At 40.3% G+C, this 21,552-nt stretch overlaps 1 protein-coding gene across 1 annotated transcript in view; it reads right to left on the bottom strand.

The window, feature by feature from the left end:
* The window catches only part of TG (thyroglobulin), a 171,220-nt gene that overhangs the window by 101,781 nt on the left and 47,887 nt on the right, over window positions 1-21,552 (bottom strand). The window contains exons 23-34 of the mRNA XM_009881055.1: window positions 18,313-18,435; window positions 16,451-16,566; window positions 15,224-15,332; window positions 13,808-14,005; window positions 11,907-12,074; window positions 11,300-11,365; window positions 10,489-10,569; window positions 5,647-5,784; window positions 4,342-4,518; window positions 3,435-3,546; window positions 2,803-2,882; window positions 816-959 (exon numbers count right to left, since the gene is read on the bottom strand). Of these exons, the coding sequence (XP_009879357.1) occupies window positions 816-959; window positions 2,803-2,882; window positions 3,435-3,546; window positions 4,342-4,518; window positions 5,647-5,784; window positions 10,489-10,569; window positions 11,300-11,365; window positions 11,907-12,074; window positions 13,808-14,005; window positions 15,224-15,332; window positions 16,451-16,566; window positions 18,313-18,435 (1,512 nt within the window). The remainder of the gene's footprint in view (window positions 1-815; window positions 960-2,802; window positions 2,883-3,434; window positions 3,547-4,341; window positions 4,519-5,646; window positions 5,785-10,488; window positions 10,570-11,299; window positions 11,366-11,906; window positions 12,075-13,807; window positions 14,006-15,223; window positions 15,333-16,450; window positions 16,567-18,312; window positions 18,436-21,552) is intronic.

Below are 21,552 nucleotides of genomic sequence, written 5' to 3'. Positions count from 1 at the left end.
AGTGGCATTCAAGAGGGTCCTGCTCATATAGACCCAATAGCAGTGGATCCTCCCATAAAGGGGGATACAGTCAGACATGTGTTCATTTTCCTTCTTGTTTCAGAGATGTTAAATCAATGTTTAAGAAAGAAGAACTAGACCCAACCACAAGGAGTGTAACAAATGATAAATCCATTGAAATTTTTCAAAGTAATGGAGTCTTTTGTCTCACAATGGAAAAGAAAATTCACTTTGACTAGATCTGCTTTTGATTCCTCTTGAGGAAATAACCTAGCCTACCATAACTTCTCTTCTGTTTAAACACATGACAGCTTCTTACTGCTTGAAGAACACAGTGCTACCTTGGAATTTGGTCTTGGCCCTTTCTTTACCAAAACAGCCAAAAGTGAAATTTAAATTCCGTAACAAAACAATCCTTTAAAAGTGAAATTTAAATTCCGTAACAAAACAATCCTTTGAGGCAACCCATCCACTCACACTGTTGAACCGTAAGCCCAGCAGCAAGGTGCAAAGAATGATGTCCTAACCAGGGCTGTGCAGTGGGACAAAATTTAGATTCCAATATTGGCCATGAGTCTCCCACACAATCTAAGAAATACAATTACACCTCTGAGATTTTTCTACTCCTTTTCTACAAAAATGGAGATTAAAATGCACCTTTCTTTCCCTTGCACAAACTTGACTGCCCTGCCTATTTGCACTCCCTGCAAATGGATCCTCCATCTGAAAGCTGAAGCTTCTACGCATTGAAGCTAAATAATAAGCTTCAATGTGCAGAAACCAGTTGGAAAGGCCATATGCCCTGCATCACTTACCAGGCTTTTGATACCAGCCAAATGGGTGTATTCTGACTTCAACATCTGGCAAACTACAATTTGAAACTTGCCAAGCACTTCTTGTTTCCTCAGCACACATCTGGATGCCTAGACTGTTCAGGGTCAGGCACAGGATCTCTCCACCTGCCAGGGAAATGCATGGTTATAGAAATTATGAGGAAAAACTTCCTCTTCTAGACAGTATTTTAAGGAAAGGGAACACATCACGGTTCCATTGAGCGTTAAAAGAAACTCCACTGACTTAGAAACCAAAGGAGGAAAATACCTAAAATGGGCCAAGTTTTACTGATGTTGAAAATAGTGTTGAAATCACAATGAATTCAGTAGGAGGAAAGGTAGATAACCAACATTATAACCCATTAAGGTCACTAGTATTTCCACTGAGCAAAGTTGAGGATCTATTTTTTAAGCGAGCAGCCCTTTGTGGTTACTGCAAACCTGGAAATTAAAAATCTGCATGTATGCTGGAACACAGCCCCTACATGCATCAAGATAAAAATTCTGCCTTTCAAAAACCTAGTGTAAATTTTTTCTGTACTTGAAAAAAGCATTTTAAACACAGTTAGCAGTTTAATTGAAGATTTATTCTAGCTCATGTTAAAATCAATACCGAAAGTTCCCTTGACTATATGAGTGCCAGGACTGGATGTCTGAAACGCCATAGATAATATTAATCAGATAGATAAAAAGGTGTCAGTTTTGCATGTTTGGTCCTTTAAAATCCTTAATTTTAGACCTGTTTAAAGAAACCTAAAGTCATATTCAGTTAAGACTCCAGATTTCACAAGATCACATGGAGGTATGAAAACAATCAATTATTTTTGATTTGCACAGTAATTCCAATCTAAACTACATTGGATTAATTTTCCAAGCTACTCAGGTTTGATTGAGTGAAAATTTTGTCCACTCAATAAAAAAGGGAATTACAAACATGTATTTATGAAGTGTTCTGAGTTCTCAAATGAACTGTAAAACCAGCACATCCTAATGACCTCAGGGGGAGTTGATCAGTGCATTACACTTCTGAAAACAAGGCTGGCCATTTTAGTGGCCTAAATCTGAATTTGGACTAAAATATTAAAAACTATTTCATTGACTTTGACCTGGATGGCATTCAATTTTAAACACCTGCTAAGGATTTTCTTTCAAACAGTGCACTTCCTTTACAGTCAGTGGAGAGAAGGAAAAGTATCTCCAGAACAGGATTCAGTCAACCAAAGCTCTTAATGACCCTATACATGTCTCTGCTGACTATAAGAGGAAGCATCGGATGACAACACCCCCTTAACTTAGCCATCTCAGGTGAGTAAAATATGTTTGACTTTCTAATGGCTTTCAAGTCACACATATTCTTAAAGATCTAATTTCCTCAGACTAACAGAAATGCTACTTGAGATGTCTTAAGTAGCTAAAATATTAATGAGGAGAAGATAGGCAAACTCTATCCCCAACCAATCTTCCCCAAGCAGAAGACTAAAATTTGGGAGCAAAGAAGTTCAGACATCCAAGAAATCCAAAAGGCTAAGCTGCCTCAAAGTATCCATGGACGTTATGTACTTAACATGCATTTAATTTCAGTAATATTCAGGCTTCTAAGTCCCTTAGGCTTTAAAAATGAAACAAACAAACAGAAACAAAAAATCACAAAAAGAAGTCAACAAGCATTTTGGAAGAGAGGTTGATAAATGAGATATAACAGTTCCCTGAAGTTTTATCAGTTTGAATTTCGTGCTGTTGGAACTGCAGCCTCTCAAGGACTCATTCTCATGAATTCTCTCTTAATTTCTGAGTTGTCATTGAACTGAACTCCTAGAAATGGTTATGATTACTGAAAAAAGGTGCTAAAGAGAGTTGCATAAGATCTGCAAGGGCTTTTAAACTGCCCTTTGCTGCAAAAGAATGGTAAAATTTGTAATAATGTAGGAAGACTGAAATTATTTTTAACATAAAAATCGTGAAAAAATACCTGATAGCTGGGAGTCATTAAAAAAGCCAAATCCCGTGCAACAGGGGTCAGCATCACACCAACGCTCACACTCAAAAAAGCTGGGCAAGGAAAAACATCATTACTTTCATTATCAGTAGCAACCTGTCTCTGCCGTGGAGAAAGGAAGAGAGGATGCAGCACAGGGGAGAGACATAGAGAACCTGCAGAGATGCCTTTCATGATAAGATTGCCTCTTCATGCTGCATAGACACTTCCATACATTTTCTACTTGTAGATGAAATTACATTCTATCAGTATACATTTATCAGACTACATCTAATAATTTAGATGAATATTTTGATATCTACCCTAAAAATATCAGCTTACATTAATTTGGTGTGTTATTGCCAAGACATTTAACTGGGCAAAGAGCAATTTAATAGCTGTATGAGTAATAATTCACACATATATAATTAATAATTATCTAGATTATTATCATAGCTCAATTATAAATTTCCTTGAATTCATATGCTTTTTTTCTTTGTTAAATATTCTTACGTAATGTTTTTCTTGGATCAATACATCTGATCTCCTTCATATGCGTAATAGGGCCTTGGTATTCCAGTCATGATTAAAATTCCAATAAAAACAAAGGAACAGTCATGTCCTACCCATCTGAAACAGTTTTTCTGCTCATGTCAGTCTTATTCCTCACTGAGATCCCAGTTATTTTCTGGAATGGCACACGTGTGTAGAAGCTCTTCACAGAACTTTTTAGAGTGACTGAAAGGAAAAAGGGAAACAAAATTGGAAAAATCAGCTTAAACTTGTAATTTACATATACTGATCAAGTAATCACATGGTAAGGGTAAAGTTTATGGTTTTTACTCCATATTGGAAGACTCCAGTGTACTCATGCATTAGTCAACTTGTGCTGCACTTTGAGCTCCCCTAAAAGACACAATTTAGTAGTTTTGTTCAGTAGACCTCTACATTTTTCATAGCAAAAGTAGAGGCTCCTGTACAGTGATAACAGGTTTGTCTGCCCAGCTTCAACCCATGGGCTCTATGAGAAAATCATTCAACTTCCCAAGTATTCAAAGGACAAAGGTTAAAATGCACATGTCTATATGTCTGGATTTCCTAAAAAACGAACAAACAAAAAAAACCCAACCAACCAAAAAAAGTGTTACACTCAATGACTTTTAATTTTTTCATTGCTTAACTACCATGGAGAATTTAATGGTTGAAAATGGGATCGGTGACATCCCAATGACTTTCCCATTTCACCCACATTATAAAAGGATCTAAAACCTGATATACAAATTATTTGAGCTACCTTTGGCCTCGCTGAATTGGGAATAACTGAGGTGGAGAGTGGAACTCATGGTTAACATCTTTCCATTCTGAACTGAAAATGAAAGACCATACCCAGAACAGCCTGACTTTCCCTTGCCCCATCACAACCCAGGACTCATTCATACATTCACACTTTTTATCTCAGAATCAAGAGCCAAAGCATTAGCTTGCATTATCAGTGTTAGAGCACACATTATACATCAAAATCCCCAAACTTGCCTATTTTATGATACAATGTCTGTGGTTGCTGGGGTAGCACGGTTCGACAGTTTTCTGGTATTTGACTGATGCTGCCATCGCAAATCTGTGCCTCTGGATAGAGAGTGCACACAAAGTACATATCTGTGGCGTTCAGAAGATCTGCCATTCGACAAAACTCATCTTCTTGTACACAACCTAGGAAGCAAAGTTACTAAGAGTTACACACACAAAGGTTTCTTCCCCTCTCTATTCCTTTTCGTGTCTTCAGCACACTTATAGCTGTCCATTAGCAAACAACTAAAAGTGAGAATGTCAATATTATTCTAATATGTTGCAAGAGGAACTGGGATAGATTCTGTTTTTGGGACACTGAAGAGCAGGCTTACCTGGAGAGCACAGAAAAGAAGCTGCACCACAGCTAATTGGAAAAACACACTCCCCAGCTGTGACAAGCATTAGCCTAGTGTAGTGGTGTCACTAACACTGTGATTCATGAAGATATCTCTCTCTCTCTCTCTCTTTAGTAAATTTGACACACAAATGGTACAATTATAAAAGAACTCTGCATTAATCACAGGTTTCTTACTTTAATGAATAAAAAGGACAATAAAGCCTACAATGTCTTAGGAAGTTTTTTGCAAAAAAAAAAAATTCTGAAATTTTCATATGTTACATAAAAATATAAACAACTTTTCCAGACTCAACTGTTCAAGCCATTCACTTGTAGCAATTTGCACTGAAATTTGCCCCAGGGTAATAATGCACCTTCAGAAAAGAACCAAAGCTGTCAAACCCATTTCTTAATTTCACTGGCAATGGCTTCCAAAAATATATACTTCAACACTTCATTTTAAACAGGCATAGCTCTACTGACCTCTTGCAGTGATGTTTACGCTTAGTACTCTCAGTTCTGCCTTCCTGATAATCAGAGCTAGAAAATCCTCTCCATTTATCACATCTAAATATACTTTATAATTAATGCCAAATATCTGAATTTTACTTTCTTCTTTCACCACTATGTCATCTATCTATTCCGAGGGGAACATTTTAAGCAAGCAGAGTATTGCCTAAGCTGTATCTTCTGCTTTTTTTGCCCATAACAGCGATACGCTGGTGACAAACGATGAGTACCCTTTCTGCCAGAGTAGACAAAGATTGTAAGGAAGAAACAGTTGGCCTCATTGGCAACTTCCATGAAAACTTTGTGGGTTTTCCCCAAAACACCTAATTCCAGAGTTTCTACTGATCATGATTATAATACCTATTAAAAGATTTTAATTAATTATTATTCCCTGTAGAATAACAGTATCCAAGATGTCTTACGTGTGAGACACCAAAGCACAGCTTCCTCTGCTGAGTACTTCTGCCTGAAGACCCAATACTGCTGGTAAGGGAGAGAATAGTTCTGGTCACTTTGTATCCGGCTGTTGTCCATTAGGTAGAAAAGATCCTTTGTAGAATCTGAGATTCAAACAAACAAACTGCTAAAACCCACAAAAAAACTTAACTACTATCTGGAATAAATTAAATTTATTTATATATAAAATTCTGCCTTTCACAGTAAAACAGCTGCAACCGTTTTGTAGAGCTAGCATACACCAAAGGCTGCTCTTAATAACAGAATTGTCCACACAGTTCTTGATACTTGTGTAGGCAATGCCTCCTCACCGAGCTCCATTGCACAACATAGCATTGTCAGACTATTTCCACCACCCAAAAACTAGATGGAAATCACAGTTCCTGGAAATAAGAAGGTTCTCTCTACTCTGCCGCACAACACATCAGCTTAGCAGTGAAGTATGATGCCTCAGAGGATGTTTACAATACCTTATTCAATCTAGTTTTATTAATCCAAAATACGAGTTTCCTCACACTCCCTTGAGAAGCTTTTACACCTCTCAGTGTTAAATGTTTTCTTAACAAGCTTAATATCTATTTCAGTCATTTACTAATTTCTTCTAGTTTATGCTCCCTCAGACCACATTAAATAACTCCTTTCTGTCTCCTGCTTGTGACTTTAGATGTGTACATAACACTGTATCTCCTGAGCTTCCTCTGAAACAATATTAACTATTTCAGGCTGTTTTCAAATCCATCCCTTTAAATAAGGGCCCAAGGAAAATATTGAAAGAAGTGGACACTCTTCATTGATCTCTTACAAATTTCTTCATAAACTCCTCTTTATTCATCAAATGCTATCAGCAGGTATCATCACCATTACTCCAACATTGGGAGACATTCCTGTTATTTAATCTTACACCTACCGAAACAGACAAAAATGAAAATAGGAAAGTAAAGCCACGCTGATGATTGCAGCTGAAATGCTGAAATACTGACATACTCTCCGTTAACAGGCACTGAGGTGCCCATCTTCCACCCCAACAGGGAGTCACATGAGGTGTGCTGCCTTCCAGGAGCTAAGGTTCGAGATGTTGCCACAACTTGTCAAGAACACAGACTACTACCCACTGTTACTTTTTCATGTGAGCATGAATGACACCGCAAGCTGGAACCTGGGCAGAATCAAGGAAGACTATACGCTGATGATTGCAGCTGAAATGCTGAAATACTGACATACTCTCCGTTAACAGGCACTGAGGTGCCCATCTTCCACCCCAACAGGGAGTCACATGAGGTGTGCTGCCTTCCAGGAGCTAAGGTTCGAGATGTTGCCACAACTTGTCAAGAACACAGACTACTACCCACTGTTACTTTTTCATGTGAGCATGAATGACACCGCAAGCTGGAACCTGGGCAGAATCAAGGAAGACTATAAAGCCCTGGGGTTGCAAGTGAAAAAAATTGGGGCCCAAGTTATATTATCCTCCATTTTACCAGTTTCAGGAAAGCTGTCTTTGGCTTCTTCAAACACCTTACTTGGAGGTATCCCATGGGCTAAGGCTCTAGAAGGTAGAGGGGTGCAAGAGAGCTGGTTAGTTCTCAAGCACCCCTTCCTCCAAGCTCAACATCAGTGCATCCTTATGAGTAAGAAATCAAGCAAAGGAGGCAGAAGGCCTGCATGGATGAGCAAGGAGCTTCTGGAAAAACTCAAATGGAAGAAGGAATTTTACAGAATATGGAAAAGGGGACTGGCCATTTGGGACAAATATAGAAATGCTGTCAGAGTATGCAGGGATGCAACAAGGAAGGCTAAGGAGCAACTGGAATTAAAACTGGCAAGGGATGTCAAGGACAATAAGAAGGGCTTTTTCAAGTACATCAGTAGTAAAAGGAAGACTACGGAAAATGTGGCCCTGCTGCTGAATGAAGCAGGTGCCCTGGTGACAGACGATGCAGGGAAGGCAGAGTTACTGAATGCCTTCTTTGCTTCAGTCTTTACTGCTAAGGCCAGCCCCAAGGAATCCCAGACCCTGGAGGCAAGAGAAAGAGTCTAGAGAAAGGAAGACTCTCCCTTGATCGAGGAGGATCAGATCAGAGATCATTTAGGCAAACTCAACACCCACAAATCTATGGGCCCTGACAGGATGCACCCACGAGTGCTGAGGGAGCTGGTAGATGTTATTGAGAAGCTGCTCTCCATCATCGTTGAAAGGTCATGGAAAACAGGAGAGGTGCCCGAGGACTGGAGGAAAGCCAGTATGATTCCAGTCTCCAAAAAAGGGCAAGAAGGAGCATTTGGGAAACTACAGGCCATTCAGCCTCACATCCATCCCTGGAAAGGTGATGGAACAGCTCATCCTGGATGTCCTCTCTAAGCATGTAGAGGAAAAGAAAGCCATCATGAGTGGTCAGCGTAGATTCATCAAGGGGAAATCATTCTTGACCAATCTGATAGCCTTCTATGATGGAATGACTGGCTGAGTGGATGAAGGGAGAACAGTGGATGTTGTCTATCTCAACTTCAGCAAGGTTTTTGACACTGTCTGCCTTAAAATCCTTATAGGTAAGCTCAGGAAGTGTGGGTTAGATGAGTGTACAGTGATATGAATTGAGAACTGGCTGAATGGCAGAGCTCAGAGGGTTGTGATCAGCAGCGCAGAGTCTGGTTGGAGACCTGTAGCTAGCAGTGTCCCCCAGGGGCCAGTACTGGGCCCATCTTGTTCAACATATTTATCAACGACCTGGGTGAGGAGACAGAGTGTACTGTCAGCAAGTTTGCTGATGACACAAAACTGGGAGAAGTGGCTGACATACCAGAAGGTTGTGCTGCTATACAGCGTGACCTGGACAGGCTGGAGAGTTGGGCAGAGAGGAACCTAATGAAGTTCAACAAGGACACGTGTAGGTTGCTGCACCTGGGGAGGAGTAACCCCATGCACCAGTACAGGTTGGGGGCTGACCTCCTGGAGAGCAGCTCTGTGTAAAGGGACCTGGGACTCCTGGTAGACAACAAGTTGCCCACAAGCCAGCAATGTGCCCATGTGGCCAAGAAGGCGAATGGTATCCTGGGGTGCATTAAAAAGAGCATGGCCAGCAGCTTGAGGGAGGTCATCCTCCCCCTCTACTCTGCCCTGGTGAGGCCACATATGGAGTACTGTGTCCAGTTCTGGGCTCCCCAGTTCAAGAAAGACAGAGAACTGGACACAGTTCAGTGGAGGGCTACAAAGATGATCAAGGGAATGGAGTACCTCTCTTACAAGGGAAAACTGAGACACCTCGGGCTGTTTAGCCTGGAGAAGACTGAGAGGGGATCTCATCAATGTTTATCAATATCTAAAGGGTGGGTGCCAAGAGGATGGGGCAGACTCTTCAGTGGTGCCCAGCAATGGGACAAGGGGCAACAGGCACAAACTGGAACACAGGAAATTCCACCTCAACATGAGGAAAAACTTCTTTACTTTGAAGGTGACAGAGCACTGGCAGAGCCTGCCCAGAGAGGTTGTGGAGTCTCCTTCTCTGGAGATATTCAAAACTGGCCTGAATTCCTGTCCAACCTGCTCTAGGTGAACCTGCTCTGACAGGGGGCTTGGACTAGATGATCTCCAAAGGTTCCTTCCAACCCCTACCATTCTGTGTGAAACTGGGAAAGCACAATAGCTTTGAATTTTCTATCAGAAAATAGAAATAGATATGCTACCATATGCTTTAAGAATGATCATGAAGTAATAAAAGCTGTGTAGACTTTTCCCAGATATATCCATAACTTTTTTTAAAAGGTGACTTCTAAGTCTTGCTACCTCTCAAGACTTAACTTCAACCTCCAGTTTCTCATAAAACAGTTTGTATCACGATTAAGGCTAAGGGATGGAGGAAGAAGCTGCATTCCTTGCATAACTTCAGGTTTTAATGATATCATCAGCTGCAGCAAGGTAAACAGAGAACCCCGAGGGCTGCACTCATGCCTTGGCAGGTAAATGCAAGAGAATTTCACCCAACATATTAAGTGCAGTTTTTTCTCATTTTTAAGTCTAGACTTTAAAATACCACTAATTATACAGGAGTGCCACTAGGTAAGTGGGCATTTTAGTTTACTTTCCTCTCAACCTACATAAGGAAAATCAAAAATTCACTTCATGTAAGGGTTTTACATGTATTAAATCCCATGCTCAGGAATTCATCAAGGCTCCTCAGCAAAGATTACAGTTTGTTAGAGATGAGCCAAAGTGCTCTTAACAGGCTCCACTGCTCTCTTTCTCTTAGGATTATGGTGCTGAAGGCCCAGAGGAATTCTAGTAACTTAATACAAATTATTTTTTGTGTATACATGACTTAGTATAATAAAAAGCAGACCCTGGAATAACAGAGGAGCTAGAGAACTTCACAGGTCTCTCACTTTCATCATGCATGGAAGAAACACAGTTTCATCCTGAGTTCCTCTAAGCATCATATTTACAGTCATATTGTCAGTAGCGGTAAATATGCCCAGGTACCCAGGCTAAGGATTTGACTCCTGGGTTTATGCAAAATTTTTTCCCAGCCAAATAATATTTCCTGTAAAGTTCAGTAAGTCTGAGAGAACAAGCTTGCACTGAACATTTTAACACTTTTGTCTCCAACCTGGCTTGGGAAGGTAAAAACCATAAAGGTAGGAGACACACATTTTGAATATATTTCTCAAAACTCGTATTGGACTTCCCACCTAAGAGAAATCCTCTGGACTTCACAATGCCTATATCATTGTGATACCTATATGGCAATATATGATATTTTATGGTTAAATTTTCTATCTTCTGCTGCCCTCTCTGTCTGCCATTACTAAAATACCTGATAATGTTAGATCACTCTCTGTCTTCAAAGCAGTAGCGTTGCATGCAGAGGTTTTGGTCCGGGTGACCATATCGGAGCCTGGAATGCAACAGAAATTAAAGAGCATAGTAATTCCCTTTATCTTTATTCCACAAGACAAGATCATCCTTGAAGTGCACAATTTAGGAAAATTCCTTAGGTAGTTCCACCAACTGATGAATCAAAACTGACTAAAACCATGTATGTATACATCTAGGAAAAACCTAAACCAAAATGCACTGTTTGGAGGATGAAAGTAACTGCCATATGCACAATCACTGTGCATTCAGCATCAGCGCTCTGGATGCTGTGTGCTTTTATAAAGCTGTGTGCTTTTATAAAGCAGTATCACAAATCACTTGCACAGGTCCTGCTAGCTCTGTTGCGACGCTCAGAAAGTAAACTTGCAAAAACAACACATGGTTATCGTGCTAATAAAAGTAACTGTCTAGTTATGCATAAAGTAACACATTATTAAGGCTCCTGGACATTGATGGGACAAAAGCAAATGTGACTGTGATAGGTTTTTTCATGGGTATTAAAAGTTATAAAGCATATTCTTAGACACAAGAATTTACTCAAATTTCGTGAAACTGACAGTAGCAGAATTACTCCAGGTAACACCTGCCCCTGCCAGAAAAGACTTCCGAGTAGTGTCTCAATTTGGACGGTATAAAATAAAGTGAGAATGACACTTCCACTATAAACAAGTGGTATTTACATAACACATATCTGCCACTGCCTACGGTTCATCATAAGCTTTTATAACAACTTTTGTGAGATAACTCACCTCTCCACAGATAAACTTGCTGAAAGGAAGTAAAATTTCTTTCTGCCTCGTCTGCCACCTTAGAAGCTAAGAAAGAAAAAAAGTTGTTAGAATAGCTGCTGAAATTTAACAGCTACTACTGAAATGCTCAGCAATTTCATTCAAAACACATCACTAGACTGTGCATCACCTTTTTTACAATACAAGACCCTGAGGAAGAAGGACCCAGGTGTCCCAGGGCTAGTCTGGGTCCAGGGTTTCAAGGCTTTTTTCTGTTTTCCATCATGTTTTTTTTCTGTGCAGCTCTGGACATTTCTTTTTGTCTTTGCTCCAGAGTTTACCTTTCTTTCAGAGTATTGTCTTGAATCTGCCTAAATTAAATATTACAGGGTAATATACTAAAAGCAATACATTCTCTACTTTCATTCATGTTCACACAGTAAAGAGTGAGAGGTTCATCTATCTAACAATGCATCCAGTTGGGGAGTTCTTATTCTTTTGCGATTGTAAAGACATGGATTTACTTGAGAAAAAAGCACTGAAGTACAAAAGCATGCTGGTGAAAAAGGCAGAGTCTATAGAAGAATTAAAGAAAAGGAATGTAAATTGAGATAATTCCTTGACATACTTCCACTGAACACTTGCCCTCCCAGGGTGAAGGAAAACATCTTCTCTTTTGTGTCATAGCTCACACCTTTACATATTCCATCTATGCCAGATGATGGTGTTGGATTCCAGCCATTCTCATTGCAGATCAGCACGTCTGGGTTGCTCATCAAACTACACAAAATGGTACCTAGGTTCAGGCAAAGGGAGAGCTGCATCACTCCAATAATGCTTTGCAGTTACACAGAGCTTTTCACCCAAGCATCCCAATTCTTTCTCTAAAATGCCAGTTGAACCTGTGTCACTGGGATAGATACCCTTCAGTATTGCTACAAAAAAAAAAAAAAAAGAAAATCGGAGCCATACATTCAAATTGGATTACTAAGGTTAGCTATTCACACCCAAAATGAACATTTGCGGCCTGCTTTTCAAAGATTTCAAGCACATACTATTACCACCTAATAAAATACTACTATTATCCGATAATACCCCAACAGTGTTCTCAGCATTTTATAGCACCACAGAGACATATTCAATCCTTTGGCGGTCTTACAATGTCAGGCTCTGAACCAAGAAAGCACTTACATTTTTCCTGGGATAGTTTCCTGGATTGCTGACTGATTTCAGTCAGTCCAGACCCGAGCCTCCCCCAGCATCGCGGTGTGAGCTGGGGGCACCAGCATGCTTAAGGCCAGGTGCTTTGGCATCACTCTGTTACCATAATGTCTAGACAATGCTCAGCTCTCACTTTGTACTTGCTGTCATGGCTCTGGCATTATTTTTTTTTTATGGACTGGATACATAAGATATTGACCATGCTACTTTTTTTTTTTTTTTTTTTTTAAACAGAAGTGTAGTCAAAGTAATGTGTTTACCTGTATTACTGATGCAAACAGGCCACCTCAACTAAAGAAGCAGTCCTACAACACTAATCTTCTCCACGCTCCCTTCTACACTCACAAGTACAGAGAATGTAAAAATTTGATGGTAAAAGTATAGAGAAATGGAGTTTACAAGATCACCTAGAATATTTTGATGCAAAAAATATGAGATGCCAAAACAGAAAATAATTTCCAGGAAAAATTTGCTTGACAACTTCCACAGAGAAAGTTTTCTCAAATCCAGGGTTAGTTTCCACTCAAAACTAGAGAGGTGCTTGCACATAGCAGCCAGTAGCACATGCCTGCATTTGTAAGAGCCCGTCTTTAAAAACTTGAGACATCTCAATTAGAACTTCATGTTTCCTATAGGAAATGCACCTCAAACAGGAAAGTTGATCCCATGTGAGCTTGAAAAGAAACTACAAAAAGCAGGCACTGATATTAAGTCCTTAGATTTGCTGGCAGAAATCTGGGCTCTGCCTAAGTCCCACCTCTGCCAGACTCTGTCTATCCCACTCCCACTTGCTCTCCTAGCTAGACACCCAGATTTAGGAGATTATAGCATTCCTTCATGCAGAAATTTAAAATAATTTCCTGTTTAGAATCCTCTTTTCCTGCTCCAAAAAGGGACCTCATTTACATTTGTACTACAAGGACTCTGTCGGGAGGCACCATCTTAATTCCCTCATCAGCTGAAAGGCACCAACATTGGGAAACCAAGTTGCATTACATAAGGAAAGAGGCATGTTCAGAATGATTTATCTCCTCCGGATGCAGATGTCTAAAGCAGGTCAAAAGAATTACCCTTTCAAAATGTCCATTTCTCTCTGAAAGCAGCTCGCTACCTCAAGTCTTTATCTCTATTGCTCCAGGCCAGATCTTGGGTATTACTCAAAGTCTGCCTACACCAAAAAATGTCGGTGATGTAGAGGCAGGCACTGGTGTGAAGTAGAGGTAGGTGTACTGTGCCCAAAAAAGATTTCTACTCAGTTAGCATTGGTTTTCTGCTGCAGAATTTTTTTTGGGAGTGGTTAGACAATACCTCCATCAAGCACAATCTGACTCAAGATGAAGCCGTCACAGCAAGAGTCCCTGCTGCAAGTCTGCCGACAGAAGAGCTGAGCATCAGTCAGAGATGCGCTGGCTGCAGAGAGCACCATGGAGTGATATACACCAGAAAGCACATTCTGAAAACTGGTCCTTTCAAATGTCTTGAGTCCAGATGAGTTAAATTCTTGTCCTGGGTAAAGAGAAGAGGAAAGAAATGTTCAAAAGAGCTCGGGAGGAGATGAGGTGCTTTCAGATTGCCTGCAGACTGGAGCTGTTTGAAAGTTTTATGATAAAAACTCAACCTTAAAAGTCCTTTTCTGGAATGTGAGGTTCAAATACAAGATAAGACCACCAATAGTTTTGTGCAGTTATACCTGGGTAGTTGGTCAGAATGTATCAGAAAAGGGCTTCTAAATCGATGTACATTGTAAGGTTGGTAATATTCCACTTTCAAGCACTATATTAATAACTCCTAGCTATCAATGAAACTAGCTTATCTCATTAAAAAAGTAAAATGTGTAATCTAGCTAGTATAACTGCATCTGGAATTAAGGTTTCTGCTGACTAGACATGTATGTAAGAGCACACAATTGATATAATCCTGGATCTACTTAGCAAAATCAACAAAAATCTAGAGTAGATCTGGCATCAATAAGATTACATTGATTGCAACAAGCTCAGGGGCCTTTTTCAGGTGAGACTTAGCTCTTTATTTTTTTTTTTTTATTAATAAATGGTGACTCAGAGGTTTGGATAGAAGTAAAAAGAAAGTAGTGACAGCAGAGAGTTTTGACTCAAACCCTGCAGCATTCTGCATTAGGTCATCTTGTTTCAAATTTGGCATGAGGCTTAAAGCTGGACACATATTGGATGGGACATGCAGTGATATCAATCACACTTAGGCCAAAAAAACATATCTTGTACATTCATTAGTTCAGCCACATCACTCTGGGACTCACTGGAGACCAGGTTATTTCTTGGCTGGTATATTAGTAGGACAATTTACAGTCAAAATTAATGTAAACTGTTAAATTGTGTACAAGCTGGTTATTGATAATGGCCTATATAGTCAAATAACAAACTGTTTAATAAACAGAAATCATAGTACAATAAAACAGGAAAGAATAGGATAGAATAAAGAATAATATATTGGATAAAATTTTAGCTTTTGTGGGACTGTCTGCCATCGCAATGGCTTACAAAAACTGTATTCCTAATTTCTAGGGAACAAGGTATGACAGCAAGATTTGCTGAGGTTTCTGGTCTATCACTAAATGTTAAGTTCTGAAAAGTATTATGTCACCTTGAACAAAGATGCTCCCCCACATTTAATCATGATCCTACATAGAAGTAACTACAAAGTTGAGCACAGCAGTCTAACATTAGATGAGTGATTTGCATGTGGTACCTTTCTTCAAATAGACCATCACTGCATTTCCCTCTGGATTCCTGACATGAAGCTGGCAGCTGAGATGACCGATGCTAGTGGCAGTGGGGTTCCCCAAAACACCTTGCACCTGAGACAGAAAACAGGCACGTGCAATAAGTACAACCTCATTGATTTCCTCTCCTAAAACATATTTTCCTTATTGAGAAGCTTATGGGGAGGAATTAGTTCACATGGTTTATAACCACCACAAATCTGTGTGGTCAGTTTTTATTCTATCAGAGTTCTCAATGCTTCAGTGACACTTTGTTGTGTTTAAAAGTAGTGAATAGGAAGCTGTTACAGTGCTACAGTGCACATGATTCAAACCCTGGACCAGAAGAAGGGACTGAGAAAGGATGAGACCAGAAGAAGTGACTAAGAAAGGATGACTGTTTCAGATGACCTGGTTACTGACCTGGATACTTCTAGTTTGGACTATCCAGATCATAGAATCATAGAATGGTTTAGGTTGGAAGGGACCTTAAAGATCATCTAGTTCCAACCCCCCTTGCCATGGGTAGGGACACCCTCCACTAGATCAGGTTGCTCAAAGCTCCATCCAGCCTGGCCTTGAACCCCTGCAGGGATGGAGCTTCCACAACTTCTCTGGGCAACCTGATCCAGTGCCTCATCAGCCTCAGAATGAAAAATTTCTTCCTAATATCTAATCCAAATCATACCCTTTTCCAGTTTGATGCCATTCCCCCTCGTCCTATCACTACGCACCCTTGTAAAAAGTCCCTCTCCAGCTTTCTTGTAGGCCCCCTTCACATACTGGAAAGCCACTATAAGGTCTTCTTGGGGCCTTCTCTTCTCCAGGCTGAACAACCCCAACTCTCTCAGCCTGTCTTCATAGGAGAGGTGCTCCAGCCCTCTGATCATCTTCGTGGCCTTCCTCTGGATCTGCTCTGACAGATTAACCTCCCTTTCAAGTTAACCTGACTTCCAGAGTGCAGGAGCTCAGGATGTTTTAAGAACAAAAGTTCTGTGTGATGTTTCAACCAAACACCGAGGCATTCGGATGTCAGTTTGGGGAACATTTGGGTGTAGCTTCTTTATCGAGCTGCAGGAATTTATTACTGCCACAGGAAAGATCAATGTCCAAGGGGTCAGGTAACAGCCTGCCTTTCTTCTGGGATGCCTTCTACTTACATTGAACCTACAGTATTATGATAAACACGTATTTCAAAATACAGTCATTTTTACCAATCCAGAGGTGGTGCAGTTGAAGTTGACTTCAGCAGCACTGTATAATTCACACAGAACTTCAGCACCAGCAGTAGTTACAGTGGCAAAACCGCATGCTTCTTCCCTCTCACAGCCTGAAAAACAGAAAAGAAACCTTAGGTTTCCTAGCATTTCATGTGCAAAATTTCTGCTATGAATTTAACTGCCACTTACATAGTTTTTCATACCTCTGTCAGATGGCAAACACTTGAATTTCATTAGCCAGATGAGCTTTAGTGTTCAACTATTTTAGTAGAGGGTGAGGTTTTTAAATCAACTTAAATTAATGCAAAAAGTTGTTTGGACATTCATCATCTGATGATACAAACAGCTGAGTTAGGTCTAAACCCCCATCCAAATATTTAATATCTGCTGGATAAAGTTGCCTGAGGCAAAATTTCCCCTCCTGTTCCAGGAGCAGAGCTGTGGGAGCAAGTTAGCGGTGAGCGTGCAAGGGCAGAAGGATCTTTAGTCACCCCTAACTCCGGAGGTGGACAGCTGCTTGCTTGCTCACTCACACTGGCCAGGTGATTGCTGCACAGACAGGTGGCACAATTGATGAATTTGATGCTTTCCTCCTTCCTATGACTCCAATATTTGTCAAAACCTGTTCACCATGGGGTTACTGTACCAGGCAGATGCGATGTGCTGGCAAGGTGGTTCAATGTTTCCAGATGTCTTTAGTGTAAAATCAACCAGCTTAGAACAAAAGGTCATCAGAAATGTAAGCTAAGCTGTCTGACTTTGTTGGGAAGCAGAGAGGGAAGAGTTAACTCTTACCCTTCAGTGAGCACCTCAACAGTAACATTTTGCAGTAGTGCTGCCATTTGACAGTGGATGTAACTTACAATGAAAATACAGGGTATGTGTACTTGAAAGAGATTGCTTGTCAAAGGGGCATCTTTTCCTCCCTAAATTCATTCCCATGGTCCTCTCAGCTCAGTGCCTTGCTCTTGTAGGTCTCCCGTTTCAGAGGAAGGCACAAGAAACCTTGCCATGTACAGCTAGGGGATGATCTGCTGCAGGAAAATCATTCTAGTAGCACATATAAGGCTTCACAGGTTCATCTCTTTGCATGAGATGACTGCTTCCACTAGACCAGGATATGTGACACAAAGCCACTGATTTTGTCAGACTTCAGTGATGTCTGCCCTACAAACAGGCGACCTGCATTATTACTGCCAGGGTGTTTTTATTTTGAACGTAACCCCTCTGCTTCTCTTCACATGGCTGAGCACCAGGAGACACATTGATTCAAAGGACACTGAAAGCAGGGCAGTGATTCCCCTTGGTTTTAGATGACTTTGAATCGATATAAACCAGCAAACATGATGTAGCCAGATGTAATATAATACATACACTGCAAGGCTCAGCAGAGGAATATCTCTGCACTCCTTATAATATCCTTCTGAAGTGAGCAAGGATGATTATTCTTTTCATGTGCCAATCACATAGAGGTCATTTGGGAAGAGGTGAAAGCTTAGTTTTCACATGTCCTGAGTACCTAATCCTTCTTTTGTCTGCACATCTGAAAAGTCTGGTGAATCTTTCCTGGTTTGAATCTTAGTTTTCATCCGTATTGCAAACTATATCAACTGGCTTCAAAGTCAGATGACAGGTCTAACATGATATATAAAGTCAGAAGACCTCTTTCTGAAAGAAAGCCCAACCCTTTCCCTGAACCACCGTCACCAAAAGTTGTAAATATCTTGCAGAGAATGGGTGCTGAACTGCAAAACTTATAGTTCATCTAGGAACTTAAGTATAAACTCATCATATAAAAAGATTCTTTTTCATGATGGTTAGTGTTGTCTCTACAGATTTCCAAGAGTTTTTCTCACCTGAAATACACTGAAAAGCTGGACTTTGCAGGTCTCCCCCAAATGACTGAGACTGAAGAATCTGAGCTTCTTCTGACCCATAAATCAGTCTGGAGGCAGGCACTCTCTCAAATTTTCTAAGCACTAAAAAAAAACACAAACCAACCAGGTACTATTAGCTGTTGACATGCTGCAGAGAGACGAAAAGATTTTAGGTAGGATGTACCATAACTCCACAGATAACACAGGAGACAATTGGACTGAGGATATAATTTCTATTCTGAAAAAAAAAAAAAAAAAAAGGTGTCACAAGATCTTTTAAAAATAGTTAGCCAGGAATGGGCTGGGAGTTCATATTCAAGTGAGACTTCTCTTCAGCAGCAAACTGGCCGTCTCCCATTATTTGTCCATGGCACAGAACCAACTATTGAGTCAACAGGGGAACCAACTTTCTGCAAACCAGACACTGAAACAAGAGCCAGCTCCAACAGAACTTGGTTAGAAAGGAAATCTAGGAGCCTTATCACTTGTTTACAGGAGCACAACAGCCTGATCTCCACTGACTTCAGGCTCAGGGATCTATCCAATGATCTACCCATGTCCCACATGCTTGTTTTTTTCTCTGTCATTCAACCTTTAGCTCCAGACTGTCACTTTACTTACCAAACCCTTTTATCTACTCTCTGAATTGGACCCGCTGCACCTGAGCGTAAGGAACCTGACAAGCACCACTGTTCACGAGCTGGGAAAAGCTCATGGGGTCTAGAGCTGTAAAACCCAAAGGTCACTAAATGGGGTGAGGAATCCAATTTAAGCCCCAGAAGGTCTGGCCCTGGCTGTGCCCTGAAGAAAATTATAGTCTGGTGAAGGGACACACAGTGGCATCACCCTGCTCCTGTTGCTACTACCTGTATTAAAAAGGGGATTTGCTAAAGTGTGTCCACCAGTTGATATACTAATATTTTTCAGTGAACGCAGCGCGTTAAGGAGAAGGCAAGAACACAGTGACTTAGCATCACCCCTGTGTTGACCAGACTTGTCCTCTAGATGCCCCAAATGAATGTAAAACTCTGGTTCATTGCAGCCAATGCCTGGCCCAGACCTAACAGAGCAAAGCAGCAGGAGCCCTGGTCTGATCTCAGCCAGTGGGAGATGCCTGCACGTGGAAGAGCTGGAGGTTCAACCCTTCTCTCCCCCTGCGCACATGGGCACAGAGATCCAGCAGGAGGATCCCAGCCCTCTCTCCCTGAAACGTCTGGATAAACCACAAAATAAAAGTCAAGGATAAGTTCTTAAAACAATCATTTGTACTCTTACAGCAAAACAGTCAGAACTAAATCAGAAGCAAATGTCCACTGTTGTCAGGGCTGAGTCAGCAGGTGCTTTTGATAAAACCGTCATTTCTGCTCAGAAAAACCATGGGGACTAGCCAAACACTTAACACAAAAAATTCCTTGCACTCCAGTTCGGCTGGGGAGAGGGCTGAATGATGGTGTAAACAGAGGTGGAAGCTTTTTCCTTCCTAGAAATACAGGACACAAACATAAGCATTAGCTGATTTCTGCACTAAACTGAATTCCTTCTACATTTGCAACTCGCAGTTATGCCTGGTAAAAACAGAATTCATATGTTTTCTTAAAATTGAAAAGAAACAGTGTTTTTGTGTTGTTCACAGTTGTTTGTTGCCCTCATTTCTAATGCAAAATTCAAACCAAACATGACATTTTTAAATGTTTTTCTTTTCTTCTGATTTTATTTTAATTCTGGCTTCACCCCACCCCTCCATTTGCTCTGCAATAATATGGGAGAAAAGTAGAGAAGAGATAGAAAGTGTAATGAAACACTAAACTGAAAACATTGCAAAGCTGATAGAAAAGCTGCTTTTTTTTAATTCTTGATTTTTTTTTAATATAAACAAAGGTAAAAAAATTACATCCAAAAAGCTACTTTGTCAAAAAAGAAAAGGTATAATGAAAGAAGTTCACATTGCCCTATTCTCAGCAGTAATATAACTACTCAATGATTTCACAGACTTAGTATGTAGAAGAAATTCTCCTTCATCTCATGTTACTGGAGAGTAAAGCTCTAAACCCATCCCCGTTATTGCAACAAATGTTAAATATAACAAGAGAGACAACAATAAGAATGAGCATGGGTTGTTACAGCTAATTACTGTGCATTTTTAAAAGGAAATCCTTACTCCCACTACAGCCTCAAAAAACAAAGAACAGTTGGGTTATTTATTGACCCTGCCCAATCGCCAGTCTCCTGACAAAGCGAGATCAGCCTTCAGACCCTGCTGTCTTGTTGCATGCTGAATTCAGTTAAGAGAAGTAGAAGGGGCAAGGGAAAAAGTAAAAATAGAGATAATTGGTTTCACTTCATATAATGCTTTCTGGAAATGCAGCATAATTTTTAAAGGACAAAAATGAAATTAAATTAGCCTGTAAATTATTAAAAAACACCAACCAGACTTCTTTGGTGTTCATTATTGTTGGTTTTTTTTAAACCCTGAATTGTCAACACTTATAAATATTTATTTGTAGTGAAATCTTTTAGCATGAGCCACAAAAATAAACACAGATATCTACAACGGCTCCTTCCTGGACAAAGTCAGAAATACTCTTGCAGGAGGGCTCCAGGTAAGTAACACAAAAATTAAGCTGCTGTGAGTCCTCTGCCTGGAGAAACATCCCGGTTACCCCGTGACTGAGAGCAACAGAGGCTAACACCTCATGTTCCTAACCATGATCAGTTTCTGAGTATGCTCAGAGAAAAAAATAGCTATTTTAATTGAAGACAGTTTTGCAACCTCTTCACAACTGAGGGCTTTTATTTCACACTCCTTCCGCTGATCACACTTGTCATAAGACATTGTCTAATTCAGAGCACACTATGACATTAGTTTCTAAACTGAATATTCCATTAAATTTGATACCAATCATATGATGAATAATAAAAACTACTGGAAAACTATTTTTGAGCAGGGCAAAAGCTTTGGGGCTGAGAAGCATAATTAGACCTTACTGCAGACAGTTTAGGGACTGTTTGATGGATGACCTTTTTTTCCCAATTATTCATCCTTGAGAATTGGCATTTCACAGCTGTGTTCAAGCAGAAGTAAGTTCCCTCAGCTTGCAAGGATATGTTGGCAGATACTGTACAGCAGTACAGAGCCCAGAGCGGGACATTATGCCGTGGCTGTGAGGTGATTGCCAACACAGCCTGTGTCACCTGAACACACTGATGAGTGATAATTTT

Source organism: Charadrius vociferus, unplaced genomic scaffold (assembly GCF_000708025.1).
Source record: "Charadrius vociferus isolate BGI_N301 unplaced genomic scaffold, ASM70802v2 scaffold2, whole genome shotgun sequence".
NCBI lineage: Eukaryota > Metazoa > Chordata > Aves > Charadriiformes > Charadriidae > Charadrius > Charadrius vociferus.
This window is presented reverse-complemented; position numbering and strand designations above follow the sequence as displayed.